Here is a 27,277-nt window from a genome sequence, read left to right as displayed (position 1 = left end):
ACCGTGCCTCCGGTTAGACTCAAATCTCGACATCTCAGACCAAGATACACCCCATCTTGCCCTTATACGCATTGCAGCGAACCTAATCATACGCTGCACGGAACTCTAGGCCGTCTTCTTGGTCTATTGAGCGTATCTACCTCCTCTCCTCTGCATACGTCTCGGTGACGATCTGACTCATATTTGCCGCATCCATGGATGATTTTCTTCAATTCCTCGAGTCGGGCGGTATACCACCTGCACCCCGCGCTCCCCATCAATCGTCGGATCCAGAAGAGACGTTGCGGAAAGGGAACACACAATGCCAGCACTGCTTCAAGTCGCGCTTGGATGGGGCCAGGATGTCGAGGTGTAGCGCATGCAAAGTCGACATGTACTGTGTAAGCCCCCTGTGCTTCCATCTGCGATCTCAGATATCGACTGCTGCACATAATTGCTTAGAGCAAGGAATGCCAGAAGGCAGCCTGGCCTGTACACAAAGCCCGTTGCAAGATCAACCAGCGGGTGCATTCGCAAGTCGGCGTAGATGCAGTCGAACATTACAAGTCTCTACGGAGCTTCTGTCAAAAACACCGCCCCATTCTCTCCGACTCTGTTATCCGTGCCCTCGACCTCCGGGCGGACCCCTCCCGCGCCGGGCGCGACCTGCTGACAATTGCTGTCCGTCCCCGCCCGGGATCGACGCGGGCAGAGACGAATTACTTCGTCGCGGCCGCGGAGGTTACATCGCTCAGCGACTTCGAGCCGGAGAAGCAGGAGGAGATGCAGTCGCAGCTAAAGTACGCCGCCGACCTGTGTAAGCGGGAAGGTGGAATGGGAGCAGTCTTCGTGATGGTTTGCTGCATCGACCCGCCGATTATGAACGTCATCCCTGTCGGCTTCTCGCAGGATTGTCTGGATGACACCCGGCCAGGCGAGCCATGGAAGGAGCAATTATTCAATAGGATGAATGAGGGTATTGTAGTATAGCAAACTTACCGGTCACTGACCGCGATGCTTAATATTCTCCACGCGACTTCGCCCGCGAAAAGCACGTCGTCCACAGTCTACCCATTGTACCCTAGTGCTAGCCTCGTCACCTTGTTCCCTCGACCGTTACAATGGGGTCACTTTACAAATTTCAAGCTCCAGGTGTGCGAGTCCCATCTCCACATTTTGACGAAGACGGAAATCGCTAGAGCTGTGCAAATGAGTACGACAAAAAATACGGCGATAATGATAGAAGTTGATGCAACATCGGACACCGTGTCTCCCGTAATGGGCTGCAGAGCGTACGCGACGATCGCCACTGTGAAGCCAATGAGGGACCACACGAGTAGTACAGCTGGTAAGCTCAGGAACAGTGCATGCCCCGATAGCCCAAAGGTATTCCGGTGAGCGTTGTTGATGTAAGCGAACTCATATGCAACATGAGGATGAGAGTTCTAACATGCATTGAGAGAAATGACACACCGTTCGGGTCGTTGACATCTGCGTACCGCTTTGGTGTCGCCAGACGAAGAATACACCAGTAGTAATACTGCCGAGCGAAGCGAAGGCTGACATGATTGAGCATGCGCGTGCTATCTGAGCAATGTCCGTCACAGACAACAGACCGACGGTAGCTCTGTCCATTCATTAGCACCTTTATATATTCACGGCGTTGATGGAACACAACGTACGAAAGAAGCACGGTAGACTTCAGTGGAGCAACGTGCATTCAGCAGTGAGCGTTTACATGCATCCATAGGTACTTACCACGAGAATGAAATCCGAGTACTCCCGAACGAGTTGATCCTTGTACTCTTTCCAGCTCTGATGCAGACTTGATAAACGTCCACGAAACTCGCTGGCATGCTGCACATGCTCCAGGTATGTCTGCGGGATGCCGAAGAACGGACCATTCACGAGAAAACGAAGCAGTATGCTAGCGACGGCGGATGGGCTCGTTGGTACGTAAGGCGGGCTGCCGAGTGTCCGTCGACGTATGCGGTGTTGGTTGAATGTGTATTGTCCGTAACCTTCTGCGTGGCGATGGCTATCTGCATAGCATCTCAGAATATCGTTCTGTAGATAACAAGACCGAACGTACAAACTTCACGGAGGATCCATGCGACAAGTGCCACCATTGACGTCTCACGGATGGTGGGTCCTAAGGCTGACAGTAGGTCCGGAGTACCAGGAGGCTGGAAATCAAGGCTCACCCTGAGGTACCACCAAGTGTTGAAGGAGATCGTCACACTCAACCTTCGAGAACGGCACGAAGCTACGTTCACCGTGCATCAGGTTATCTATGCGAGCTTATAATCCATTCGTTATACAGGGTATAACTTCGTAACGTACCAAAGTAGTACGCCCTGATGGCGTCGACAGCTTCTGTCAATGCTCTATACGGCATCGTCATATGGGAGGGATGTCCCTGAATGTAATTCCAGTACAGTCTGCGACGCCGAAGGACTGCGCTATACGTCTAAGTTAAATGCAATAGCAGTAGCGTAAGACGCACGATTCACGCCCGACATGTTCTCCGAGCCAACCCAATCCTTAAGAGGTTTGGCACTAGCATGTTCCGCGACGCATTGATTATGATCGATGATGAGATAGAAGTAGGAGCCAACAGAGCCCAGCATGCATGCTTCCAGCCCATCCGGTAGAGCCGACGTCTGATTGGCAAGGTAGTACTCATTTACGCCTGCCAGGATGTCCGGTATGCGAATATCGTCATCGACAACCAACTTATACTCGTCGTTACGGAAGTAGGCCCAGCTCTGCGGATGAGTATACTTGGTCCATCCCTGCGGCATGTTGGTGCGGGTGCGTTCGACGGTGATATACGCGTCATCCGCTGTATTGACGGCGGTTGCAATGCCGGTGTTGTAGTCGTCAAAGTTGTCGTAAGTAGCCATAGCGTCAGAGCAAAATTCGTAGGGTCGCGGAGAGGCGATTGCAGAACCAAGCAGCTAAGACTACGGAAGCTCGAGCAGTGAACGATGGAATCGCATGTCGTCGCGGCCTGCCTGATGATGGCAGTCGACCGCGCGTGTATCCCTGCGCGGCTGTGGCTTCAACTTGACGCGTCGGTCAGCACGTGTTCAGGTCGCGTCTTGTCTCGCGTCCCGTCGCGGGGTCATCGCCTCCTTCTTCTCCAGACTGGTAAGTTCTCTAGTTGTGTCGATTCGAACAGGGCTCATATATACAGTATTACTTGGCGTAGGGCGAACATGAGTGCCTTCGGCAACAATCCTACACAGAGCGCCGCGTCAAACACGACGGGTGCGGGAACGCCTGCAAGCGGCACTGGTCCTGGAACAAACCTTTTCGGAGGCTCTGCGTTCGGAGGCGAGTTTAGATCTTCTTTATATCCCTCTGGAAACGAATGTTAATCACTGTTACCACAGCTAACAACAGCGGTGCGGGGCTTTTCGGTGGAGGTAACGCGACGAACACCACAGGTGGTGCTGGCCTGTTCGGAGGTGGTACGTGCGCAGATGGCTGCAGATGAATACTGACTCAACATTTCCATCCAATCAGCGGCTTCTGGCGGCAATCTATTCGGGAATTCTGGGGCCAAGCCAGCTGCCGGGGGTGGTTTATTCGGGAACGCAAACACGACTGGCCAGTCTTCCGGAGGCAGCATCTTCGGAAACCAGGGTGGCTCTACGGGAACGTCAGCAGGACCGACTGGGGTGGGGCTCTTCGGCAATGCAGGTGGCAGCTCAGCCGCCCCAGCGTCGGGAGGGGGCCTTTTCGGAGGCACCAGCAACAGTGCCGCCACTCCGGCCGCAGGTGGTGGTTTGTTCGGGAACGCCGGCGGTGCATCTTCCAACCAATCAGGTGCAACCACTCCGGCAGCAGGAGGGGGCCTCTTCGGCAACAATGCGACCGCTCCAGCAGGAAGTTCCGCCACCTCAGCTCCAGCTGGCGGATTGTTTGGTAACGCAGGTGCCTCAAACACGCCTGGGGTAGGTCTCTTTGGTTCGGCCCCCGCGGGAGGCAGTACTGCCGCGGGGAATAACGCCTTCGGAGGAGGCCTTTTCGGTGCGAAACCAGCGGGGCAAACAACATCTACCCCTACAACAACTGCTGCACCGGGTGGCACCGCCGGTACTACACCGAATCTGTTCGGAAGTGCGAAGCCTACTGATCAAACGTCTTCCACGACCCCCAAACCTGCTGCAAGCAACTGTAAGTGTTGGCGACCAAGCACTTGACAAGCTGAACGGCCGCTGACGAGTTGACAGTCTTCGCTCAGCCTGGCACGAGCGGGACATCGTCAACGAGTAAGCTCATCTCGTATATATGACCAACAATATGTGTTGACCATTTTCTCGCAGCACCCGCCGCCGCACCTTCCGGAGGCCTTTTCGGCTCGGCGCCCAAACCCGCAGGTGCCCCTGCGAGTTCAGCGGCGTCGGGGACAAGCAGCACGCCGGCACCGGCTGGTGGTGGCCTCCTTGGGGCTGGGTTGTTCGGTGCTAAGCCGAGCACGCCTGCACCATCATCGACTGCCGCTCCTGCGACCTCAACATTGCCAGGATTTTCGCTAGGCGGCGGGGCCTCGAAGGATGCGGCTGCAGACAAAGACAAGGACGCATCGAAGACGTCGTTATGTATGTCCGCACGTAGTTGACCATATTCTTGGCCCGCTAACGAGGGATGCCCACAGCAATACCGAACTTCTTTGCGAAGCCTGATGACAAGAAGGATGCACGTGTGTAATATTGCTGCTTTTCCGCGGTCCTCATTTAACCGAGTCTATAAAGCCACGAGCCTACCGGCATTCAGCCTTCTCGGGGCTGCAAACAAGGATGCAGAGAAGAAGGATGGTGCACCTGGTGGGTAATGCCGCGATTCTTGCTGCGGATGTCGCCCTGAATCAATAGCAGCCCCTTCTTCCACGTTCTCGCTAGGTGCCAGTCTCGCACCAAAAGAAGGTGATAAAGCAAAGGATGCAGCCGCATCAGGTACGCGTAATGAACCACGCCTGAATGTTCTGTCAATGACCGTGCTTGATAGGTGCGCCTGCTACGACATCAACCGCAATAGCAGTGCCTCCGCCATCTATGCTCCGAGGGAAGACGATCGAGGAGATCGTTAACAAGTGGTCGACCGAGCTCGACAACCATGTTCGTGAATTCAACAAATTCGCAAGCGAGGTCGCAGTATGGGACCGTGCGCTTATCGAGAACGGCAACAACGTGAGTATCATAGATATTTGCAGGATGTACTTGGTCTGACTCCAGTATCGGCCACCAGCTCGCCGCGTTGTACAACCTCGTGGTCGCAGCGGAGCAAGAGCAAAATGACATCGACCAGTCGCTAGACCATATCGAGCAGCAGCAAAGGGAACTTGTTGCGACATTGGAGGCGTATGAGAGGTCAACAGAGGAAATACTCGGCGGCCAGGGTAGCAACCTCCGTGCGCTCGACACGGGTCCTGCCGATACCGAGCGTGACAGGAAGTCAGTGTCCCTTCGTTGTCTCATTGTGCACTCGCACTGACTGTAGTGATTTCGGCACCAGCTACACGGTTGCGACCGAACTGCACGGTCACCTGGATGACCTGTCTGGCTCGCTGACCCAGATGATTGACGCGGTGAACGCGCTTGCGCTCCCTACCGACGGTGCCTCACAAAACAACGATGACGCGCTGAGTCAGATAGGCGAGATCCTGAGCAGTCACCTCATGAGCTTGCTCTGGATAGATGGCTCTGTGAAAGAGGTCGAGAGCCGAGTCAACGAAGTGGAGAAACGGGTCCGGCTCGCGGAGGAAAGTGGCGCTGGCTCTAGCTTCAAAGGCAGAGGGTTCGGCTTAGGTGGCAGTCGATAAGACTTGTAGAACAGGTATGATGACCGTCGTTCATTGTCGATACATATTGACGGACACTGTTGCAGAGTGTGTTTCTGAATCGGCGACTGGATTACGATAATTGTATCATAAGTTACGAGCGATGCGCCCCATCACATTTTTCATGGAAGTGGCACAGGCTGAAGCGCAGGTGCGAATCGGAGGGACCGATGCGTCTTCTGACACGTTAAGGGGTATGTCCCACAACAGGAGAACGTCCGATCGACTGGGAGGTACGTTCCCGGAACGCGTTCCGGGAACGCTCTTGCGGAACGGCCTTGGGGAACGCGTCACATCGTGACGAGAGCTCAAAGCGTAGTTGAAGGCCACTACTGACAGTATGTCAAATCTTATCTAATCACTCTGTAAAGTTCTTACCACCTATTGATCATTGAAAAAACGACCGCGGTCGTAGCTGTGTCCACTGGATATTTCCGCAGCAATTTCACAACTTCGGCTCTGTCACACAGAGCACTTAGAGGAATGCATACAGATATTCCGGGGGACTACAAATTGAAACTGATTCCGACATAGTACACTAAGGCCAGGATTATTGAAGCCTACACTCCAATATATTGACAGCATTTTAACATTGTCTGCATGATCGATATAGCATGAGATACAGTGCAGTACTGGCTACTACGAACCAGCGGCGAGGCTGAGGCCTGAGGCACGGTGAAAAACGCACCTGCCCAAACGGTACCCAGACCTGCCCGGAGCAGGTCGTGACAGGACGTTGACAGATTCCACCTGCCCAAACCGGACTGAGACCTGCCCGCCCGGTAAGATGGGCGTCTAAACCTTGACGTTTGCTCGCTCTTGCACAACTCTTGCTGCTCTTAAGCAAACTCGGCTCGATCAATTAGCTCGTTCATGTGCTGTCGCACAAGGGCCGCTCCCCGCAATCAGGTAATGCATCGAGTCTTAAATGCACAAGTTAGCTCGACGCGGGCCTGTTCACATTGGCTTACAGCAGCCTGCCTGCCCGCCACCGGTCCCGGCCCGTTTTGGGAGACGCGCCGCAACGTTTTGGGCAGTCGTGTCGCTGCCGCCGTTGCATGCTTGAGCTTTCCATCCACCATCACTTCCGTCCTCGATGCGTGTCTAGCCACGTACGTATAGAGGTCACTGCCTTGCCCAGGCATCTCCTGCTGCTAAGTCACCCAACTCGAGTACAGTACTAATCTATACTACAAGAGGCCAGGAAAGTTCTCACGGCAGACAAAGAAGACATCGGATTGGCCAGTTGAGGGAGACAAACGCACTCACCGAGCCTTGCCCGAGCCCCGAGCGCTTTCGAGTCGCGGGAATTCGAGGTCATCGTGTCTCTTACTTTCTCATATGTACCTCCTCCCGCAATCATTTGCCGACTGGCTACTCATTTGGTCGACGGGTCTACAGCTCATTATATACCTTCAAGTGTTCTGCACAGATGACCTGACCACGTTGAGCATACCGTTCTGCTTTTAAAGACGGGCATGAAGTCTACCAGAAACAGAGGTAATCAATGTCTGCACGGACGACTCAGACGTTAACGAGAAAGATCCAAACAAGCAGAATAGTGTTCTGCTTGCAGACGTGGCCAATGAACGTACTATGGGCACGTCAGCGAAGGACGGGCGAGCGAAGGAAGGTGAGTGCAGACGCGTGCAAGTCAGCGAGCTAAATGTGGGCAAGAGGACGCGGCCGGCGACGTGCAGCACACCACACGCACCGACCGCGAGCGCGCAGGACTAATGCCCCGCGTGCAAACACAGCCGACGGGTGATCCATGGCCACGGACATGAGGGCGGGAAAGCAGGTACCAGTGGAAAGATGGGCAGGTGGACAGACTGGATTGAGTAGCTGGGTGGACAGGCAGAGACTCTGAGAGCGGGCAAATAGGTAGGCGAGTCGGACAGCGCCAGTTCCGACCGCGAGCGCGGCGGGCGACGACTCATGCATGGCGACCACTGACGAGCGCTGTGCGTGGCAGCATGCAAACACGACCGACGAATCGACCGCGCGCGAATGGGGGAAAAATGCGCGAGCGCGAGTGGAGGACGGGCGAGCACGAGTGGAGGACGATGCGCGAAGACGAGTCGGCGGCAATGGGCGCGGCCGGGGCACGGCAATGCAACACACACGGTGACGGCGCACGAATGCCCTCTCGAGTGGCGGCGCGCTGCGGGAAAGTCGGAGAGGTACCTCATCGCATCTCTCTTTCTCTTCAGTTTATCAACTGACAATCATTTTACAACTGGCTACTAACTGGGCCGGCTTCAATATTCGACGACCTGACCACGCCAGACCGTGCTGTATGTATGTTCTGCTTTAATGATTAATCCAGAACAACATTTGGACGAGCGAGAGAAAGGAACACAGGAAGTTTGCCCAAACCAGATGTTTGCGCGGATGACCCAGACACAAACCAGACATACCCGGACAAGCAGAACAGTGTTCTGCGTGCAGATGGGGCCAACGAACGGACTGCGGGCGCGTTAGCAAAGTAGGGATGAGCGAAGGAAGGTGAGTGTAGACGTGTGCGAGCAAACGAGCTGAATGTGAGCACAGGACGCGGCGACGTGCAGCACAACACACACGTCAACCGCGAGCACGCAGGACTAACTTGAATGCCCTGCGTGCAAACACGGCCGACGGGGGATTCATGGCCACGGACGCGAGGGCGGGCGAGCAAGCGACAGAGTGGGACGGTAGTCCAGCACACGCAGGCGACGACTCACGCATGGCGACCGCGAGCGCACAGGGCGGATGCCCAGCATGCAAAGACGACCGATGAGTCGGGCCGCGCGCGCGTGAGGAAAGAACGGGCAAGCCTGACCGAGAGACGGGCGAGGACGAGCGGAGGACGGTGCGCAAAGACGAGTCGGCGGCAATCCGGGGCGCGGCAATGCAACACACACGGCGACGGCGAGCACGCAGGGCGAATCCTGTGTGCAAGCGCAGCCGGCGAGCGGATCACAGCCAAGTGTGCAGATGAGGGCATGAACATGGGCACGGGCAAGAGCATTGAAGGGCGAGTAGATGGTGGGAACGGGCGGGCTTGAGGGCAAGTGAGTGAGGGCCAGAGGATGGTAGGGGATGGGCGAGCCGAGTGATTGCGAGAACGGGCGAGCGCGAGGGCAGGCAAATCGCCGAAACGAGCAAATGCGATGGCAAGCAAGCGGGATGCAGGTGCATGCATGCCGTGACAGGAAGGTAGGTAGTATGAACGTGCAGTAACTCAGAGTATTTGTTGTCAGTGGTGGATAGCCGGTGTTCATCGCAATATCATCACGAGAACGTTATGTAACTATGAGAATCTTATGGTGGAGGAAGGAATCCCGGGCAGAACAGCTGGAGGCACGAGGCCATGAGGCCGACTCCCGAAGGGAGGAGGCCGAATGGCCCAAGTTTGAGTTATACATAACTGCTACTGACTCAGAGGGTTCTGTCCGCGGCGAGGACAACGATCGGAATATAAAGAAGGCTTGCAAACCCCTTCACGGCTGATCAACAGGGCCATGAAGCTGACTCCCGGTGAGGTGGCTGAATGGCCTCCAATTCTGCACTACTTACTGACTGTAAGTACATGGTACAGCGATAATATCCAGTCCGTAGCGGAGCACGGGTATCCGCTAGTAGTCTCATACGGATGCAGATCTGCGTGTATGATGTCATCGGCAGAGTCGGCGCTGACGTCACCAATCCTGCCCACACACCCGTCTTCGACAGGTGCGAGTGCTCCCCCTCCCATGACTCTTCCCCAACATCCATGAGCCCACGACTCGGACAACGTACAGCGCCCTTGTGGTGGGCCACCGCCGTCCTCGCCGCGTGCAGGGACGACATCATCACCCTCTGGGAGGACCCTGTCGTGAGGGCCATCCTCAAGCGGCGGGACGTCGCGGCGTGCGCTTGCAGGACATGCCCGAATGTGCGTCGCCCGTCGTTCCCTCTACGAACCCCACTTGCGCACGCAGCTTCCTCAACAACGCCGCGCGCATTGCGAACGTGAACTACGAGCCCGCCGATGGTGCGTCCCCTCCCTCTCCTCGTGACCTGAGTTCATTCGCATCCTACAGAGGACATCGTGCGTGCGCAGCTGCGCATGCTCGACGTCGAGGAGCACCGCTTCACGATGGAGAGCGGCACGCTCCTCGGCTCCGAGTGGTACATCTACGACGTCGGCGGCAGCAGGAACAACAGCCCGATGTGAATACCGTTCTTTGACATCATCCAGGCCATCATCTTCCTCGCGCCCCTCGCCTGCAACTTCATGCTCGAGGAGGACTCCAAGGTCAGCCGCCTGGTGTGTGTGATGAGCGAGGATGCGGTGCCCGATGGCTAACGTGCGCGTGCAGGAGGACTTGATCATGCTCTGGAAGGAGATCTGCTAGAACCCGCTCCTCGCCAAGACAACACTGATACTCTTCCTCAACAAGGTGTGCGCTGTTCCTCCGTCCGCCGAGCACTCCAATAGTGCAGACGCTCAACACGTCACAAAGTGTGCGTCCCATCCGCGCGCACGTCCTGCGGTATCCGTACTGACTGCCTGAAGAGTGTTCTGACACACATGATTGCAGGTGAGTCACACTGTACACGTCCAGCTCCCATCTCTCCCATCTAGTACAGCTACTCGGACAGCTGCGTCGCGTCTTTCAACCGCTGGCTCGACCTCCTCGCGCCCTTCGCCCTCGAACACATCAACCTCTAAACTCAACATCGCTGACGGGGAGTCGACATTTACGATAAGCAGATGGAGCGGATAGCGATGGGAAGGTGTCGGAGGGACAGAGGTCGGGTACCGAATGGATCGAATAGTACTAAAGCCGTGTATATTATTGTCACAAAAATGAGAGCAATTTTGAGCAGATTCAAGCAGTTTAAAACCTGCCCCCAGCTGCCCCAGTCTGCCCGCGCACTGACGAGGCCTTGTCCGGGCAGATTGGAGCAGGTTAGAGCATGTTGTGATATTGTGATGTGTTTCAAAAACCTGGTCGTACTCGACTGAGACCTGCTCAAACCGTACTCGGGGACAGCTGCTGTCAGACAGCTGTCACGACCTGCTCCGGGCAGGTCTGGGTACCGTTTGGGCAGGTGCGTTTTTCACCGTGCCTGAGGCCTGAGGCCTGAGGCAAGATGTGGCCGAGCAATAGTTGCCTATTCCGGTAACATCGTTAAATCCGTCACGGTCACCCTCAACGATCACAGATGATACAACACGCTCCGCTAGCCGCATCTCAAAGCTGAAAGGTAGATACTAGTAATTTTATATGTTGACAACATTATTCTCAATGGGGCTCTGAGTGAAATAGGAGTCAGCAAAGCGGCGGTTGCGCTCCCTAGGAACGTCACTGAACGTCACAGCGCGTGACGTTCCGCGTTCCGCGTTACGCGTTCCGGGAACGCATGTCCCCGTGGATCGGACTTTCTGCACAACACTGCAAAAGGGAGGTCACGGCGGGCACCGCGGGCAAACCAGGTTGTTCGAACTCCGAAAACCCCTACGAACATCGGTCCCGCCTGGGAACCTTTACGGACTCCGAATATTGTCAGAACATGCTGCGAACATGATGCGTTTCAGCCGATTTCAGCATGTTCGGAGGCCGAACATGCGTGTTTTCGGCGAACATGCTACGAACATGAGAAATGTAGGAGCATTTTCGGAGTCAGTCAAGCTCTCCGAAAAGGTTCCCATGGAGGACCGATGTTATTAGCATTTTCGGAGCCCGAAAAACCTGGTTTGCCCGCGGTGGGGTTTACTCAAAGCGGCAGAAAGTCCGATCCACGGGGACATGCGTTCCCGGAACGCGTAACGCGGAACGCGGAACGTCACGCGCTGTGACGTTCAGTGACGTTCCTAGGGAGCGCAACCGCCGCTTTGCTGACTCCTATTTCACTCAGAGCCCCATTGAGAATAATGTTGTCAACATATAAAATTACTAGTATCTACCTTTCAGCTTTGAGATGCGGCTAGCGGAGCGTGTTGTATCATCTGTGATCGTTGAGGGTGACCGTGACGGATTTAACGATGTTACCGGAATAGGCAACTATTGCTCGGCCACATCTTGCCTCAGGCCTCAGGAGTCAGGCCTCAGGCCTCAGCCTCGCCGCTGGTTCGTAGTAGCCAGTACTGCACTGTATCTCATGCTATATCGATCATGCAGACAATGTTAAAATGCTGTCAATATATTGGAGTGTAGGCTTCAATAATCCTGGCCTTAGTGTACTATGTCGGAATCAGTTTCAATTTGTAGTCCCCCGGAATATCTGTATGCATTCCTCTAAGTGCTCTGTGTGACAGAGCCGAAGTTGTGAAATTGCTGCGGAAATATCCAGTGGACACAGCTACGACCGCGGTCGTTTTTTCAATGATCAATAGGTGGTAAGAACTTTACAGAGTGATTAGATAAGATTTTGACATACTGTCAGTAGTGGCCTTCAACTACGCTTTGAGCTCTCGTCACGATGTGACGCGTTCCCCAAGGCTGTTCCGCAAGAGCGTTCCCGGAACGCGTTCCGGGAACGTACCTCCCAGTCGATCGGACGTTCTCCAAAGCGGGCCCCGGCATGGATGGTTGAAGATGTGCTGTTCAGCGTGCACAGATACTTTCTGCACCGACACTCCTCTGTCTTCCGGGATTTGTTTTGGCTTCACTATGCCGCTTCCAGTGGACCCTTCGACATTCTCTTTGACGACGCCTGACAGTTTGGCTTGCGTAGAGTACTAGTGTACATAACTTATGTACGGTGTACCGTACAGATGCGTTGATTCCGAGCAAATGGTACTTACTTTGCTCATTAATGATATCACAGCAAACCTAATCAACATGTATAAGGCGCCATAGCCAAGTGGTTACGGCGACAGATTAGAATTTAACCATAATTTATCTGTTTCCCTTTGGGAGCGCAGGTTCGAGTCCTGCTGGCGTCGTCTTTTTCCTTTCTTACCTAAAGTTTTTACGACTTTGTCGACGCAGAAGATGCGGTTTGGTGCTTTGAGAATGCACCGGAGTGAGCAGAAGATCGGTATACGGAAATAGACGCCGGCCGTAGTGCACGCCTGCCCAATATGGCAAGTGCGCTCTTGCCCGCCGTTTCGTGGCAAAGCTCGACTCATCTGTACACTTCTTTTGACACGGAGAAGCTAAATGACCTCCAAAGTGCATCAAAAGTATTTTGATGTGGCTGGAAGGCAAGTCGTGCCGCTTGAGACGCGCCGGACCCAACTTTCGGTCGACGTCAGTCGCGGGCAGAGCGCCATGGAGACGGTACCACTGCAGACCAACTGTTAGTCCGCTTGAACTACGCCAGCACCCAAGTTAGAGAGGATGATTAGGCGTATGCGGCCGAAGTACATGCGCTACAGGCTTGGGGGTGAATCAAGATGTCCGATATGTCCTTGTCGCCTTCAAGTTGTCTCGCGCTATGAGCATACACCGACGGAAGACTCGGGTAAGATCTCATACGGTGGTGCCACAAGCGGAACATACGCTGCGACATCGCATACGTTTTTCTCGCCCCATCAGTACATATATCTCACATGCATGCAGTCAGACATAATCCTCAGATATCGAGACATGGTATTGTGAGCTGCTCGAGTCGCACTATAGTAGTAAGAGATGTGTTAGACCGTATTATCCGTGTTGTCGTACTGGCTTGTAAATCGAAAATGAGTGTACATACGTGTACCCGGAGTCTATCATTAAAGGCGTCGTGAAGGTCCATGCTTTTCTAAGGTTGATGCTAGTGTCATCATCGTGAAAGAGGACTCTTGGCACGTATCCGTTCCCCAGCGAAGTACAACCATATAGGGAAGGGTATACCAATGACAATGCCTAGCCCTGCGAGCAACGAGTTGCCGCCCCCCAAGCCAAGCGCCGCGAACATCTGTTGGCCGAAGAGGGGAAACGCGAAGCCCAACAACGAACGGAAGACCTAGATGCGAGCCAGAGGGTTAGCGTCGGTGACAAAATGGATGAGAACAGTAACTCACAGAAGCAGCCGCTAATGCGCTCGCCGCATACGAAAAGGAGTCTACGAGGTAAAGTTGTATAGGCAGGCTGCACAGGCTTCAGTCCTCCCGTTCAGTCCCAAAGAAGACCCGACACTCACAATGTTGTCATCATTCCGAACCCATAGATGCCAGAACCAATAATGGGCATTATCCAATGTACGCGGGCCTGCGCAGACCAGCCATACCAGCTACGTACGACTGTGAGAAGCTGATGCCACGAAGGAGGACTGCAATACTCACAAGAGGCCGATCGGGACGAACAAGGAGCCGAAGATGAGCGCAGGTATACGCATCTCCGGCGTCCCTTTCCCGCCGTTACGAATAGCGAGCTGTGAACGGTAGTACTCAGCGCTGGGTCCGAGAGGGCATCGCATAACGCCATACCTTGTGGTAGATTGTGTCGGCGACACTCGCACCAACGACGGTAGCCGACATGAAGCCTAGCCCCAAGCCAATATAGGCCAGTCCACTGACACCAACGCTGAAGCCATAAACCTCCGTGAAGAGGTCTAGAATCGAGTCAGCTACAAATCGTCCGAGCCACGGTCTAATACGGCTCACCAGGGAAGGTCGTGAACATCAGGTAGTAGATACCTATTGCCAGTCAATATGGGTGAGTAACACGACGAATGAGCGTACTGACCGTACATGCTGGAAGCAATCGGTCAGTGTTATATAGTGTGTTTGTACTGGTCGCACTCACAGGGCCATGTACAGGCTGAGCAGGAAGCAAACATAGCTCCTCGTCAAAAGGATGAACGGCCGGCTCAAGTCGACAGAGATCCTGTGCCACTTGTTGCCATGCTCCTCGAGGAGATGCGGGTGCGCCGCCGCCACCTTTTCTGGGTCGGCCGCGCGCTTGTCACGGCGCAAGCGGACGACAGGATGGTACGTCTCTCGCAGGAATGGGATACCGCATACCGCTCCTACGCCGCAGAGTGCAGCGATTACGACAAATACATACTTGAAGCCGATCGTCTGCGCAATGAAGCCACCTGCGATAGGCCCCACAACAGGGCCGATCAGAGGACCCAACGAGAACACCGCCATGGCAGACGCGCGATCCTTCTCGGAGAACAGGTCGCTAACAGTTCCACCACCGCACGCGATGGGCGCACTGCCTACAAAGCCAGCTAGAAGTGGGTCAGCGGCACAGCCGGGTAAGTCTGACTAGGCATGAGCTTACCAAGTAATCGGAAGCCCAAGAGGATACCAACCGTGTCGGAAAATGCGCACCCGAGGTTGAAGGCAAGGAAGAGCAGATTCGCGATATGATAGACCCATGTCCGACCATACATCTCAGAAATAGGCCCGAAGAACAGCGGTCCGATGGCGAATGTGAGCAGGAATATACTCAGGGTCAAGGCCGTTACGGTTTCGCTCGTGACGCCGTAGTGTTCAGCTATCTGCGGCAGGCCTGGTGCCATCATGGAACTGGCGAGAGGTGTGATGAAGGTGTAGAGCGAGACCTGCGCACGTCAAACAACCGGAGCGTCAACAAATCGAACATACTGCCGCCAAAAGAGTTTCATACAATTCCAGTCATGATCCACTTCTTTTTGAATGTCCAATTGCGAGGGTTCGCAGGGTCGTGTGCCCAGTCGTCCTCCTCGTTCTCCAGGATCTCCTCCTGCGGTGGACTCTGTCATGAGTCTTTCGCAACTACGCAGTGGCAAGGAACAGACCTTCTTGTCCTCGGGAATGGCTGAATGGCCTTCACCACCCTTGAGCTGTTCCGGATAGCTCCCGACATGGGGGTCTACTGAACCCTCGCGCCGTTCCCCAGAGTCTGCGACTGCTGCAGTCTTGGTACTAGACGCCCTGCTTGCCGGAGATGCTGCATCTTGGCTGTCAGACATCGCGACTACAAGGGAGCTCGAGAACGTAGCGGGAATGCGACATAGTCCTCCGCCCGGTTCATTATATAAGTAGAGCTGATTAGTCGTGCGGGGGAAGTCACCGGGCACGCGCTCCGAGTCCGACGTGCGCACCAAGGTGGGCACAAGGCACTCGCCTGGGAGATTCGATCGCCGGCCACTTTCGAAAAGATTCGAGAGCGTATCTGCATCGATCACATTTTCCGATGTCTCGGTGAGCAAGCAATGTTGTGTCCAGCTGTGCGTCCAAGAGGTACGTACGGGATCAGGAAGCACAGAACGACTGTATTGTCAATGGTACCCTGAACGACCCTGAACAATGTCTGCCGCTGAGCATCTATAGTCGCAGTGAGTCAAACTGCGACACTGAACAAGGCACGAAATTGCCGGAGCCAAGTCCGCACACTCAGCTTCTGCAATAGAGGGTGACCCTTCCGACGCGAACGGCGCCCGTCGGTGAGGTTTGTCAACAGTGGCGACAAACCAACCGGTCCCACTAGCACGTGCCACGCGCGACGGAGTCTCAATTTGGCCAATACAGTGTTCACTGTTTGTTGCGCTGGACGACCGTGAGGGACCGTTGCACCTATACAGCATCGCCACGGGCTTGCTGCTGACAACAGTCACAACACAACACTTGAATAGAGAATCACGGATTATATTGCGAGCGTACGTATGGACGATACAATGAACTTAGACAACACTATAGCGACCAGCAGTGGCCGTCGGGTTGCGCATCTCTGCCTGCAGGGCAGCCGCAGAGGCCTCAACAAGCAACCGTTTGATCTCACGTACCGCTTGCTCAACCTAAAGGACGGCGTAAGCACAACAATCGAAGTCCACGTCAAGGGACGTACCCTCCATTCCTCATTGGACTCAATGAGAAGATGCAGCTTGGGCGGACCATCGAATGGAGGCTCCTTGCCCTGCTCGTAGTAGATACCTATGCATTCAGTTAGTCAATGACACAAGCAGCGGAGTCGCAACACCGACTTACCTTTGTTGGTAACCGAAGCACCAGTCATGTCGATGAGCTGCACCATCGTCTCCTTGTTCGTGACACGCCACCTCGCCTTCTGCGGGTAGTCGTTGATAGGGATGATAGCATGGAACTCCGTCGCGTCGACGCTCGACTTCTTCCCTAAGTCCTCGTGTCCAATCTGCGACTGAGCAACTAGCTTGTGCGCCCGAAGCTGAGCATTGAGCTTCGCCACCACGCTGACTGCCTGCTTGTGGGCAGCCGTATCTTTGCCCGCGCGCGCGGCCGCTTCTTCCGCGGCACGGAGGGAGTTCTGAAGCTTCTCCTCTTCCTTCGCTTGTGCGAGGCGGCGCGCCGCAGCCGCAGCGCCGGCGACGCCAAGTTGGCCCTTCGATGAGTCCGGGGCGGGGCCGCGCTTGACTTCAACTTTAAAGCTGCCGAAGGTCATGTCGTCAACAGGAGCAGCCTTCGTCGTCGTCGTCGTCTCCTCTGTCGCGGTCTTCTCATCCTCTGGTTCACCGTAGGCTTTGCGTTCCGCTTTCTCCTTGGCATCGCGCTCTTGATCAAGTCGATCAAGACCCTTTCCGCCGAAGCCGGAGCCCGCGACCTTCGCCTTTCCGGACTTGACTTTCTCCAGGAAGCCTGAATGAAAAGTAATAAGGATGTGTGCAAGCAAGTATGCAGTCGACGAGCTCACCGTTAGCCAGGTCCTCAAGCTCCTTGGGCACGCTCGCGTTACTAGCCTTCAATGCACGGTAGATGTCAACGGAGTACCTATCTTGTTCGGGCGTGATGAAAGTGACGCATGTGCCTTTGTTGCCAGCGCGCCCGGTACGGCCCGCACGGTGGACGTAATCCTCCATGTGATTGGGCGCGTCGTAGTTGATAACCAGTTTCAGCTGCTTGACGTCCAGACCACGAGCAGCGACGGACGTCGCAATGACAATAGGTACGACACCAGATTTGAAGTCAGCGATGGTCGAGTCACGGTCAACCTGGTCCTTGCCGCCGTGCAAAGACATGCACAGGTAACCTTTGCGCATGAGCTCGCGCAGGAGGTTATCGGCGGCTTCCTGTCGGTCAACGAAGATAAGGGTCCGTGATTCGGGATCCTCGTTGTACGTCTGCCCGAGAATCTCCAACAATCGGTTGAATTTCGAGTCTTCATCACGAACTTCGACGATCTGATCGATCTCGGGAGCGACGACAGACCGCCCGCCGACTGTAATCTCGAGCGGTTTTCGTAGGATCTTGCGTGCCAACGAATCCATCTGCTTCGGGAAAGTCGCAGAGAAGAGGACTGTCTGCCGGTCAGGTCGAATGTTGTTGACAATCTTCATGACCTGGGGCTCGAAGCCCATGTCGAACATACGGTCGGCCTCGTCGAGGACGAGGTACGTAACGCGCTTGAGGTTGGTGACACGACCCGAGTTGGCAGTCAGCAAATCGATCATACGGCCAGGAGTGCAAACGATGATTTCCGCGCCTTTCTTCATCTCCGCGATTTGGTCCTTGATTGGGGAACCTCCGTAAGCACAGACAGCCTGTAGTCAATTATCAGAACCTGGCTCAACGCAGATCAGGGTCACACACTTACGCGAAGGTTCAAAACACGGAGGAAAGGCTTACACTCCCTGTGGATCTGGACAGCGAGCTCGCGGGTGGGGGTCATGACAACAGCCATCGGGCCCTCCATTTGCTCCAGCGGCCGCTGATCCTTGATATGTCGGAAAAGCGGTAGCAGGAATGCGATGGTCTTTCCAGACCCTGTCTTCGCAACACCGATGACATCGCGACCAGACATGATTGCAGGGATAGCTTGGGCCTGGATAGGCGTCGGAGCGGTATAGTTGAGCTTCTTGATGACTTCAAGACTACAAGGAGAGGTCAGAATACAACGCAAATCACGGACGTATGATTATGTGCGCACCAGCTGGCAGGAAGACCGAAGTGGCTCCATTTCGTGACAGGCCTCGGACAGTCAACTCCTCGGATCTTGATACCATCCAGCTCGAGCCGCAGGAGGTCGGCTTCCTCATCCGTCATTGAAGCGATGTCTGGGGGTGCGATGTAGAACTCCTTGCGGAAGGGGTCGTAGGCGATGCGTGCATGATCCACAGCAGCGAGATCCTTCTTCTTCGCCTTCTTCGCGGCCAGGGCGAGAATATCCTCCGGGTTGAGGCCTGTGGCGTCGAGTTCGTCGACCTCGGGTCCGTCCACGTCGTCAGCGCCGTCATCTAATGTGCTGTTATCAAGACGCATCCGACCACTGCCATTGGCCTGCAACTTCTTGATGTCCTCGAGATTGACCTTCTTGACCTCCTCTTTGACGCCGCTCATGAAAGCGTCAAGCGGGTCGACCTCGTCCTCATCCTCGATTATGGCATTCTCGACTATGGCATCCTTTTCCTTTGCCTTAGCTTTCTCGGCAGCGGTTACTTCGTCATCGTCATCGTCTCCCTCGAGGTTGCCAATGATCTCCTGACCGTCAGTCATCGACATGTCGACGTCCGGGAGGTCGAGCGTCTCCAGCTTACGCTTTGTCTCCACCGAGTCGTCCATGGCGCTGACAATCAGCTTCGACGCCTTCAGCACGTCGTTTTTGACTGGCAAGCCCTTCAACCCCAGGCCGCTGAGTGCAGACCGGTTGAGCTGGACGGAGGTCTTTGCGGGCGCTGCAGCAGGCACTGCACATACGATCAAGTGGTGTGAAATCACGAATACCCCGATGTCAATGTATGGACGCACCTGGGGCGGTCTTTCCCGCCAATGCCATAGCCTTCGCCTTCGCCTCATCCAAAGCCTTCTTCGCCTCCCGCTCTTTCTTCCAGGCCTCGAGCTTGGCTCGCTTCGCCCTCAGCTTCTCATCCTCCACGGGCGGCGTCGCAGACTTGATCTCGGGCGGGGGGGCTTTCGGTGGAGAGCGGTCGCGCGGCTTGCGGTCTCTCGAGCGCGAACGTCGGCGGTCGCGGTCGCGGTCGTCTCTGCGGTCATCGCGGTAGTCTCTCCGGCGGTCACGCTCGCGGTCGTCGCGGTATTTGTCGTCTCGATACCGGTCGCGATCTCTGTCCCTGTGGCCGTCCCTATCCCTGTCCCTCTCGCGCTCCCGGTCTCTGTCTCTATCGTCGTCGTACCTCGACCTGGGGGGCCTGCGCCTGGTCGGCGACGGAGACCGCGGTGAAGAGCGGTGGGAAGGTCTTACCCTCTTATTCGGAGTGTCCGGTGAATACGATCTGTCGCGTCGCGCCATGAGGAAAGAAGAGTCGGGGACGAAGGAGGTGAGCTGGAGACCGCGTGCACCTGGACCGAGGTGTATAGCAGTGTGAGAAAGAAGGGTCGTTGTTTGTGCTTACTTGCAATGTTACTGCATATGGAATGAGCCTGCGTAAGCGAGGCGATCGGCGACACCGCCAGGCGCCTACAGACGCGTCTGTCTGCGAACACCCACCACGACCACGACTGTACCATGTCTGCGAACATCCTTGACCCGTCTGCTCTCATCCAGGCCATCCCGTCTAAGCTTCCCCATACCAAAACGCGTCTCGAATCGCCACAAGATGGGATCGCTGTACTCCTGCATACCGCCCTGTCTGCACTCGGCTTCCGTCTGATCGCTGTTGACGAGAACTCTCCGGCGCGCACCTTCGATAACAGCGTGCTTCCCGAAGAGTGGAACCAACATGGCCCAGGACACTACACATTCAGGTACAAACATGAGCAGAGCAGTCTTGAATTTGTCGTCAAAGTAGGGAAACTCGGGTCGCGTACCATGATCAACTCCATTGCGCTTGAGGTATGTCCATGGGCGATCCCAGTCCACACGACGCTTATTCTCTGTTAGAGCGACAAAGCCGCCACACTTGACATCTCTACCAATGACTTCGTCTCGCCATCATTCTTCCCTCACGACTTGTCTGCTACGGATGCTCAGCCTCTCATCCATGGCTTCATCTCGTCCAATCGAGTAGCGGATCTCATATCCCAATTCCAACTCACGACCATCCAGAAGCTGATCCCCGGCCTACGCAAGGAAGGCTATACTGAGTCGGAGGATGTTTCGTCCAATGCGAGTGGTAGCAGGCCAAGACCTGACGCCCCCCCTCGTGCTCACCCTCCGGTGTATGTGCCGCCGAATGCTCCAGTTCGCTCGCCACTGGTCGTTCCTCCTCGGAATCCTTTTGAGATCGGTAGACGAGACCTTGATCCACTGCCTCGCAACCCATTCCAGCCTCCGTCTCTGTTCCCCAACAACGGAGACGATGGGATGTTTGTTGGGCCGAACCACCCTATATTTGGACAGGGCATGAGAGGACAAGGCCCTGGTGGACGGGGGCCTTGGGGTGGCGATGGCTTCTTGCCACCGATGGGAGCGCCTCCGGGTGCACGTTTTGACCCTATTGGACCTGGCCCACTTCCTATGCCCGGCAGGGGTCCTTTCCCTGGCATGCCTGGCTCCGGGAACATGCGTGACCCTGACAATGACGACTTCATGCCCCCTGGCGCGGTGAGTTTCATGTTCGGTATGCAGAGGTTAGTATCTGACATGAAAGTAATTCGCAGGGAGATATGTTCATGTAAGATGTAGGAAGATGACAATATTAGGCAGTTGGATTGGAGATTGTGTACGCACGTGTATATGTATGACTATGAACGGTGGCGCGTTATGAGATCTGTGTGCCATCACTGCTACGTGGCGGTCTCATCAAATGTAACATCGCCATTTATTGTGCTGTGTCCGGGACCATTCCCGCGGTCAAACATTGGCCAAGCACGAGGAACAATAGGACAAAGCGTGTGGCTTTCTACAACACCTTCCATAAGAGGGTAGCTTGTAAGAAGCGGCTGGATCACAACCTTGTGTACATGTGAGGTCAGACTGCCCGCCTATAAAAGCTGTTCTTCTGCAGCCATCCCAACCACTCCCCGCAGCCCCTAGTCCGCTTCCAAACATGTCCAGCCCCCCGCGCAGCCCAATAGCCTCGCGCTCGTCGCCAACGCGCACCGCGCCGCCCGGCTTTCTTGTGCCACCCAAACCGCGCAGCACCCCGATCGAACGCATGACAGTCCGCGAGCTGTGTGATGCCCGCGCACGCAACGCGCGCATGCTCGCAGAACCGTACGTCCGCCCCATTCTCTCCCCTCCAGTCCGTCTGATGTGGACTCCTGCAGGACAGCCTCCACCTCCGCCTACGCGCAGCGGATCGCGGGTGAGCAGGCACAGATCGAATCGCGCCTCGTTGAGCTCGTCGGGATCCAAGAAATCCAGGACCAGCTCCAGAACACGCGCCTGAACGACCCCGATGTCAAGATGAATGTAGACGTCGAGTCTCCGCCCCTCCCGCAATACAAGGCCATATCCGCGAAGCAGAGAGCACTGGCGAAATACGTGAGTGCTTCTCTTGATCGGTGCCTTCTGAGCACCTGCTGACCGTCAATCCTCGCAGGCATCCCATGCCGCACATCGTAGTGGTCCTGCTAGCGGCATGTCTCTCCAGGAAGCCATTCAAATCGAGCAAGAAGCACATGCAGCAGACCTCAAGAGACAAGAGGAGCTCGCTGAGAAGAGACGGCGACAAGGCTACATTGGCGAAGGCGAGCAGCTAACACGAGCCGAGCGAGAAGCCCGCATGTGGGCATTCTTGTATGTATTCTTCACTCGTTATGAACCATGCGTGCTGACAACGTGACAGCTCCCAGAAGCCCTCTGATTCCGACCTGGAGGATGACTATGAAGACGATGAAGACGACGAAGATCCGTCTACATGGTTCATAGACGACCAAGACGACGGCCGCAAGGGCCAAGACATCGTTGAGCCGGACTACGACGACTACTCAAGCATTATCCGCATTGACCAGAGCAGGATCCCCTGGTCGATACCGCGCGAAGAATGAAATTGTCGTTATCGATTCGTAATTTCGCAGGGTAGCAGTGTAATAGTGATGTAACAATACGGAATCCATCCATAATCATGACAATAGCATAAAGGCCGTAACGCGTCAGTAGGCATGAAGAGCGTAACTCAAGTATCAGGATCTATCCTCCCCTCTCAGCGGGCGTGGATAGGGCAACTACGACCGCGTTGTAGCCAAGACGATAAACAAGCTGGGCGGGTTGCGTCAATATTCGCATCAAAACCAGTAGGTAAGGCCACTTACCATTGTGGAAGCTGCATAGGCAGCTCAGACGGGCGACAGTAGATCCTAGCACAAATGTCAACACTGCGCCTACCGAACAGAACAACAACGGATGCATACCTGCGACAAATTCTTCCAGACAAATCGCACCTGAACATAAAGGGATAAGAAAATACATGAAGCGTAGTCAATGTACACTCACATTCTATCCCAATGAGGGCACTCTCTGCTGGAAGCTTGTAGACCAGATACTTGGCCGTTTGCGGTGTGGTGCCGCTTCCTCCTTCCAGACAGTGTTTGACGTGAGCTTCTTGATTGGAGGCAGCACCCAGGTCCGCCAGGTTGGTATTGCAAACAGGGCATCTAATCGATATGCACGTTAGAAAAAACCGGGCGACACGATCGAGTCATTCCAACGCACTCGGCCAGATCGCTCAGCTGAGAGCTTGACTGTGCTCGGGACGGGCTCGGAGTCGACAGTCTCGCTTGGTCAATCACAATCCGTTCCATGGAGGTCGTCCGAGTGGGATGTAGACCAGAAGGGACGACTGCCGTTGTTTGTTCATAGCACACTTGGCATACCCTCTGCAGAGCGGGTGTATGCAATACCTCTGCATCTGCAGGGTCGTGCACGACGTCCGAGGGATCGAGGAGTGCTCTCCACGAGGAGCAACGGTCGCAGAAGATGCGACCACAACGACGACAGTGCTGTATGAAGTGAGTCCGGTGCCCCTGCATGAGTCGTATTCTTACTTACATGCTGAGGGTAGAGCCTGATCAGCATCGCCGCAGACGTGAATCACGAAGGGACTTACTCTTCGGTTCAAGAAGGTGAATCTGCGACGGCACTCGCGGCACTCGCCGACAGCATCGTCTCTTTCCCACTGAGCGTGGACTTGGTGCGGAGTCGGTGGTGTCCATCTAGGTGTCAAGACCTTCTGAGGAGCTTCATGCGTAGGCACCCGGAAGTCAGGAGCTTGTGCCAGGTGTGGCGTAAGGTCAGTAGGTCCTCGAGAGCCTATCCGGCGGAAGTATGTGGTAGTAGATCGTATTGACGGAGCCCGGGTCGTATCGGGGACTTCTGAGCCGGGGTAGTGAAACTCTTCGTCGGAGTCGTCATCCTCATAGTCCTCGTCATCTAGGCATTGAGTGTAAGTCAGTTGCTGGTGGCTGTAGACCCGAAGTTCAATGAATCGACACCCCCGGATGGGCCTGATCCATCGGACAACGCAAGTCACGAGTAAGATGGCTCACCGTCTCCGGCCGAGAACAGGCCCTGCGCCCCAGCTGCGAGTCTCCGTCTGTCTAGTTCCCGACTATATGCATTCAGTAGAACCTCAGCCTGGGTCTTGCGCTCGATGTCCATGTCGCCTGTCACTTCTTAGCACTCAAGCCACATCGGTACCGCGAAGACAGCTTACCCAGGATTCCTTGCCTCAATTCACTAGTAGCACGCTCCAGCTTGGCAATCGACCTCCGAGCATCCAAGGCGGATTGCGTGCCATTGGGGCTATCAGAGTCGCTGTACTGAGTACCTGCAAGGTACCGAGCACGCGCCACGTAATCTTGGCCAGACAGTCCACTTCTCGGCATCGAGCTCAGCTCTTGTCCGTCGCCGTCGCTGAAGTTATCGTCATCATTCTCAACGTAAGGTATAAGCGTCCCCTCAGCCGTCAAATGATACAGCTGGCCATCAGGCTGCAGGAACGGCAGAGGTGGGATATCCAAGCGTCGTCGCATGACCCGCACCCAGCGCCGGCGTCGGACCCAGTTCTGCGACCCCGAGGAGTTGCTGGGGGACCTCGAGCTAGAACTCGCGGCGCTGCCACTGCGAGATCTACTGCCGCCGAAACCCGCGCTGACAGCGCCATTGCCATCGAGCAGGCGCTCGAGCTGAGGAGGCAGCTCGGCGGTCCACGCCTCGTCGGGATCATCAAAGGAATGGGCGTATTGCCACCCATCATCCGCGTCCACGCCCGGGTGCGTGACGTCGAGTGTCCAGTCCGACCTGATGAACGGCAGTTCAGGATCATGACGACATTCCGGTGATAAATGAACACGCACAACCAGAAATGGCTCCTTTCTGTGCCTTCCCGCGAAGAGCCAGGCCTGGGCACCGTCCACGGATCCTCCCTTAGCGGCAGTTGCACGTCGCTCCGCCATGCGGCAACTTCTTTCTTCCCAGTACTGTGCTCGGGTATGGGAAAGCGCAGCTCGAACGGGGCTCGACGGCCACGCCTGCCCAACCCAGAAGCCGAGAATCGCGGTCGCCCGCCTGATACAGCCAACGTCTTGAACCGCAGATCGAGGCGCTGGTTCTCGTACAGCACGAGTGGCACTGTGGTATGGACAGACAATGGGTTATAGGGTATGTGCCTGTTGCGCCAGTTCTCAATTTCGGCCTTTTGCAAGACCTGAGACGAAGTTAGCACACGCCTTGCAGCCGCCTAGGTGACCACTGACCTCGCAGATCCAGACTTCAAATACAGCAGCAGCGACATCGTAAGCCGTCTCACCCCAATTGTTCCGGACGAAGGGGTCGGCATTCTGCTTCGTCAATAGATACAGTACCACGGGCAAGTGTCCCTTGGACGCAGCATTCACTGCAGCAAAATTTCCTTAACTCCTACATCGTTGTATGAACAGACATGTACTCACTTAGGGGGGTCCAGCCACCGTTGCTTCGCATATCTACACCTCGGACACCGTTGGAAGCTTCGGCGGCACCTCCGGATTCACAAAGCCACCTCACAATATCAAGGTATCCCTAAGACAGGTCAGACAACGAAGGGGATAGATCGTAAGCAATATACCTTCGAACATGCATTGTGCAATGCAGTCCAGCCATCCGCATCTGGTACATGGACGTCTGCCTTGTCCGGGAGCAGATATTTGATGACATGCAAGTGGCCGTTGAGCGAGGCTTTGTGCAGCGCGGTCTGGAGCGGGGTCAACTACACGTCAGACGACCCGACGCGGACACGCGTACCTCGCCCTCCCTATCCTCGATATCCGGCATAGCCCCGCAGTCCTCCACAACTGGACACATCATGAGCCTTCAGACACGCATGCTCAGAATGGAGGGGACGTACGCCACTTCACAATGTCCAAATACCCCCTGCTCGAGGCAGCATGCAGCGCCGTCTGTCCGATACGCGAAGGCGCATCATTCGCGAGCGCGAACGACTCCACGTCACCCGACCTCAGCGCACTCCTGAACACAGTCTGCACGCGCTTCAGCTCCCCAGACGTGGCAGCCGCGTGCAGTGCCTCCAGCTGAGCGGGGGACGGCGGACTGTTGGTCGGGACCGGCGCTGCTGCCACTGGCAGGGGCTCGGGTTTCGGGGCGGACCTCGGGAGCTCTTCCCCAGGCTGAGCGTGTCCCTCCACACCGGGGTAGAGGAACTCCTCGTCGTCCGAGTCTTCGTGCATGCCCGGCTCGCTGGGGTTGGGCGAAGCCGCGCCGCTCCCGTTTCTGCAATGACGCACAAACACACAGGTCAGTATCGCATGAACACCACGTTCTTTTCATCGCAGCTGCCACGTACTCCTCGATGGTGCCCAGAAAGAACCCAGAGTCGTCGCTCATTGCGCTGTGCTGGAATGTGGGGACAGACAAAAGATTATCTGCTGGACGCCTTCAGCCACAGGCATGCATCAGTTCGCGCGAAGCGGCCTCATGCCACTCAACTTTTCGGCTTACCTAATCAGGCAGCTCGCGCTCCGAAATTGGGAGGTGTAGTGTTGACCGCAAAATATCTTCTTTCTTGACCGCACGGCCGCGATCCATCCAGGATTGCACACGTCTGCTGTGCATTTTCCTCAGCATCGCTGTATTGTTACAGTAATGCATCTCCATGTATGACATGCATGCTGCACCTCTGTCATTCGGTTGATGTTACGATGACATTTCACTCAAGAGACTATCACAGCAAACGTTGAGCCGCCGCTACAGCGCGGTTTGCTGTCGAACAAACCCTGTGGTAGCTCGTACCAATTGTGGTGGTTGCTGTCGCCACCAAGCCGATGCGAACGAAGTGATACGACCCTGACATCACGGTGAACGTCTGGTTCCCGACCAACTCGGAGTATCTACATAGGTTGAAGTTTATTGGCCAGGAACTTGAATGAAATGAAGGCGACCATCGTACTCCTCTCCTGTCTTACATTGTACACCCGGGTCCAGTGCATTCTCCGAGTCCGATCGTCGGTATAATCCGAGGAGAAGACAGAAACAAGCATACTGCCTACACCCCTTGTTCCACGGCATAACGATATGGACGATCGAACGCCCAAGTATCTGAATCGCCTTGACATTGGTGAGAAGTTGATCTAGTCCACTCAACTGCGACAAAGGCGTTCATATACAGCGCCACTGGCATTTGCTCCCATTGCAACCGTTGTCACCGAGGTCCGAGGGAGGGTGGCGTACGCATGAACAAATTCTATGCTCAGGGTTC

At 55.4% G+C, this 27,277-nt stretch overlaps 10 protein-coding genes and 1 non-coding gene across 11 annotated transcripts; 6 read left to right on the top strand and 5 right to left on the bottom strand.

The window, feature by feature from the left end:
• Positions 1-18: 18 nt before the first annotated feature.
• On the top strand, positions 19-1,151 carry C8Q71DRAFT_19447 (uncharacterized protein). Its single transcript, XM_047916895.1, has 3 exons — positions 19-132; positions 222-380; positions 442-1,151. The coding sequence occupies exons 2-3, from the start codon at positions 342-344 to the stop codon at positions 967-969; spliced, it is 567 nt and encodes a 188-aa protein (XP_047784730.1). The 5' UTR covers positions 19-132; positions 222-341; the 3' UTR covers positions 970-1,151.
• C8Q71DRAFT_19389 (uncharacterized protein) lies at positions 996-3,042 on the bottom strand. The gene is made up of 8 exons (XM_047916891.1): positions 2,486-3,042; positions 2,323-2,436; positions 2,184-2,270; positions 2,072-2,131; positions 1,738-2,021; positions 1,662-1,678; positions 1,453-1,606; positions 996-1,397 (listed from the first exon to the last, which is right to left on the bottom strand). Exons 1-8 carry the CDS (start codon positions 2,883-2,885, stop codon positions 1,107-1,109), a joined length of 1,407 nt encoding a protein of 468 aa, XP_047784729.1. The 5' UTR covers positions 2,886-3,042; the 3' UTR covers positions 996-1,106.
• A 158-nt stretch (positions 3,043-3,200) lies between these two features.
• Positions 3,201-6,088, top strand: C8Q71DRAFT_819544 (Nsp1-like C-terminal region-domain-containing protein; the record flags this gene model as incomplete). The annotated part of the gene is made up of 12 exons (XM_047926152.1): positions 3,201-3,357; positions 3,378-3,455; positions 3,511-4,164; positions 4,221-4,259; positions 4,314-4,589; positions 4,646-4,690; positions 4,743-4,814; positions 4,866-4,943; positions 4,996-5,177; positions 5,236-5,441; positions 5,503-5,823; positions 5,875-6,088. The coding sequence occupies 11 exons, from the start codon at positions 3,201-3,203 to the stop codon at positions 5,807-5,809; spliced, it is 2,094 nt and encodes a 697-aa protein (XP_047784728.1). The 3' UTR covers positions 5,810-5,823; positions 5,875-6,088.
• A 2,121-nt stretch (positions 6,089-8,209) lies between these two features.
• C8Q71DRAFT_19332 (uncharacterized protein) lies at positions 8,210-9,171 on the bottom strand. Its single transcript, XM_047916889.1, has 2 exons — positions 8,408-9,171; positions 8,210-8,335 (listed from the first exon to the last, which is right to left on the bottom strand). Exon 1 carries the CDS (start codon positions 9,088-9,090, stop codon positions 8,473-8,475), a length of 618 nt encoding a protein of 205 aa, XP_047784727.1. The 5' UTR covers positions 9,091-9,171; the 3' UTR covers positions 8,210-8,335; positions 8,408-8,472.
• A 410-nt stretch (positions 9,172-9,581) lies between these two features.
• C8Q71DRAFT_852437 (guanine nucleotide binding protein, alpha subunit) lies at positions 9,582-10,206 on the top strand (the record flags this gene model as incomplete). The annotated part of the gene is made up of 5 exons (XM_047926831.1): positions 9,582-9,718; positions 9,790-9,842; positions 9,892-9,992; positions 10,050-10,118; positions 10,171-10,206. The coding sequence occupies 5 exons, from the start codon at positions 9,582-9,584 to the stop codon at positions 10,204-10,206; spliced, it is 396 nt and encodes a 131-aa protein (XP_047784726.1).
• A 2,441-nt stretch (positions 10,207-12,647) lies between these two features.
• C8Q71DRAFT_t8 lies at positions 12,648-12,743 on the top strand. The gene has a single exon. It is a non-coding gene; the product is annotated as a tRNA-Ser (tRNA).
• Positions 12,744-13,264: 521 nt separating this feature from the next.
• Positions 13,265-16,180, bottom strand: C8Q71DRAFT_730525 (multidrug resistance protein 4). Its single transcript, XM_047922106.1, has 12 exons — positions 15,965-16,180; positions 15,512-15,888; positions 15,361-15,456; positions 15,013-15,295; positions 14,530-14,959; positions 14,470-14,477; positions 14,388-14,420; positions 14,211-14,335; positions 14,067-14,155; positions 13,925-14,014; positions 13,806-13,872; positions 13,265-13,747 (listed from the first exon to the last, which is right to left on the bottom strand). The coding sequence occupies exons 2-12, from the start codon at positions 15,683-15,685 to the stop codon at positions 13,565-13,567; spliced, it is 1,578 nt and encodes a 525-aa protein (XP_047784725.1). The 5' UTR covers positions 15,686-15,888; positions 15,965-16,180; the 3' UTR covers positions 13,265-13,564.
• A 160-nt stretch (positions 16,181-16,340) lies between these two features.
• On the bottom strand, positions 16,341-20,068 carry C8Q71DRAFT_730513 (P-loop containing nucleoside triphosphate hydrolase protein). Its single transcript, XM_047922105.1, has 7 exons — positions 19,431-20,068; positions 18,613-19,369; positions 18,280-18,556; positions 17,380-18,226; positions 16,701-17,324; positions 16,561-16,646; positions 16,341-16,510 (listed from the first exon to the last, which is right to left on the bottom strand). The coding sequence occupies exons 1-7, from the start codon at positions 19,930-19,932 to the stop codon at positions 16,397-16,399; spliced, it is 3,207 nt and encodes a 1,068-aa protein (XP_047784724.1). The 5' UTR covers positions 19,933-20,068; the 3' UTR covers positions 16,341-16,396.
• A 46-nt stretch (positions 20,069-20,114) lies between these two features.
• Positions 20,115-21,590, top strand: C8Q71DRAFT_730512 (PI31 proteasome regulator N-terminal-domain-containing protein). The gene is made up of 4 exons (XM_047922104.1): positions 20,115-20,475; positions 20,524-21,186; positions 21,243-21,484; positions 21,537-21,590. Exons 1-3 carry the CDS (start codon positions 20,149-20,151, stop codon positions 21,258-21,260), a joined length of 1,008 nt encoding a protein of 335 aa, XP_047784723.1. The 5' UTR covers positions 20,115-20,148; the 3' UTR covers positions 21,261-21,484; positions 21,537-21,590.
• C8Q71DRAFT_800753 (uncharacterized protein) lies at positions 21,591-23,039 on the top strand. The gene is made up of 6 exons (XM_047925943.1): positions 21,591-21,798; positions 21,852-22,068; positions 22,127-22,323; positions 22,373-22,785; positions 22,839-22,883; positions 22,938-23,039. Exons 1-4 carry the CDS (start codon positions 21,632-21,634, stop codon positions 22,572-22,574), a joined length of 783 nt encoding a protein of 260 aa, XP_047784722.1. The 5' UTR covers positions 21,591-21,631; the 3' UTR covers positions 22,575-22,785; positions 22,839-22,883; positions 22,938-23,039.
• C8Q71DRAFT_19051 (FYVE-domain-containing protein) lies at positions 22,374-25,600 on the bottom strand. The gene is made up of 12 exons (XM_047916866.1): positions 25,476-25,600; positions 25,281-25,420; positions 24,882-25,231; positions 24,239-24,825; positions 24,072-24,188; positions 23,633-23,955; positions 23,575-23,577; positions 23,239-23,525; positions 23,020-23,180; positions 22,938-22,967; positions 22,839-22,883; positions 22,374-22,785 (listed from the first exon to the last, which is right to left on the bottom strand). The coding sequence occupies exons 1-12, from the start codon at positions 25,504-25,506 to the stop codon at positions 22,730-22,732; spliced, it is 2,130 nt and encodes a 709-aa protein (XP_047784721.1). The 5' UTR covers positions 25,507-25,600; the 3' UTR covers positions 22,374-22,729.
• Positions 25,601-27,277: the final 1,677 nt, after the last annotated feature.

The sequence above is a fragment of the Rhodofomes roseus genome, assembly GCF_022264815.1.
Source record: "Rhodofomes roseus strain CIRM-BRFM 1785 chromosome Unknown C8Q71scaffold_1, whole genome shotgun sequence".
NCBI lineage: Eukaryota > Fungi > Basidiomycota > Agaricomycetes > Polyporales > Fomitopsidaceae > Rhodofomes > Rhodofomes roseus.
The sequence above is the reverse complement of the archived record's forward strand: the minus strand, read 5'-3'. Positions and strand labels throughout refer to the sequence as shown.

Coding starts and splice junctions, on each gene's coding strand:
- C8Q71DRAFT_19332 (XM_047916889.1), bottom strand. CDS start 9,090: ATGAACACCGGCTATCCACCACTGACAACAAATACTCTGAGTTACTGC.
- C8Q71DRAFT_730513 (XM_047922105.1), bottom strand. CDS start 19,932: ATGGCGCGACGCGACAGATCGTATTCACCGGACACTCCGAATAAGAGG. Junction 18,557..18,612: donor TTCGGTCTTCCTGCCAGCTG/GTGCGCACATAA, acceptor CTCTCCTTGTAG/TCTTGAAGTCATCAAGAAGC. Junction 16,647..16,700: donor TGCTTCGGTTACCAACAAAG/GTAAGTCGGTGT, acceptor CTGAATGCATAG/GTATCTACTACGAGCAGGGC.
- C8Q71DRAFT_19447 (XM_047916895.1), top strand. CDS start 342: ATGTCGAGGTGTAGCGCATGCAAAGTCGACATGTACTGT. Junction 381..441: donor GCAAAGTCGACATGTACTGT/GTAAGCCCCCTG, acceptor ATAATTGCTTAG/AGCAAGGAATGCCAGAAGGC.
- C8Q71DRAFT_730512 (XM_047922104.1), top strand. CDS start 20,149: ATGTCTGCGAACATCCTTGACCCGTCTGCTCTCATCCAGGCCATCCCG. Junction 20,476..20,523: donor TCAACTCCATTGCGCTTGAG/GTATGTCCATGG, acceptor ATTCTCTGTTAG/AGCGACAAAGCCGCCACACT.
- C8Q71DRAFT_730525 (XM_047922106.1), bottom strand. CDS start 15,685: ATGTCTGACAGCCAAGATGCAGCATCTCCGGCAAGCAGGGCGTCTAGT. Junction 14,960..15,012: donor CTTGGGCTTCCGATTACTTG/GTAAGCTCATGC, acceptor ACCCACTTCTAG/CTGGCTTTGTAGGCAGTGCG. Junction 14,336..14,387: donor GATGTTCACGACCTTCCCTG/GTGAGCCGTATT, acceptor ACTCGATTCTAG/ACCTCTTCACGGAGGTTTAT.
- C8Q71DRAFT_19389 (XM_047916891.1), bottom strand. CDS start 2,885: ATGGCTACTTACGACAACTTTGACGACTACAACACCGGCATTGCAACC. Junction 2,271..2,322: donor CATCAGGGCGTACTACTTTG/GTACGTTACGAA, acceptor AAGCTCGCATAG/ATAACCTGATGCACGGTGAA. Junction 2,132..2,183: donor ACACTTGGTGGTACCTCAGG/GTGAGCCTTGAT, acceptor TGTCAGCCTTAG/GACCCACCATCCGTGAGACG.
- C8Q71DRAFT_19051 (XM_047916866.1), bottom strand. CDS start 25,506: ATGCGAAGCAACGGTGGCTGGACCCCCCTAA. Junction 25,232..25,280: donor TTGAAGTCTGGATCTGCGAG/GTCAGTGGTCAC, acceptor ACTTCGTCTCAG/GTCTTGCAAAAGGCCGAAAT. Junction 22,786..22,838: donor CCTATGCAGCTTCCACAATG/GTAAGTGGCCTT, acceptor CAACCCGCCCAG/CTTGTTTATCGTCTTGGCTA.
- C8Q71DRAFT_800753 (XM_047925943.1), top strand. CDS start 21,632: ATGTCCAGCCCCCCGCGCAGCCCAATAGCCTCGCGCTCGTCGCCAACG. Junction 22,069..22,126: donor AGAGAGCACTGGCGAAATAC/GTGAGTGCTTCT, acceptor CAATCCTCGCAG/GCATCCCATGCCGCACATCG. Junction 22,324..22,372: donor GCCCGCATGTGGGCATTCTT/GTATGTATTCTT, acceptor ACAACGTGACAG/CTCCCAGAAGCCCTCTGATT.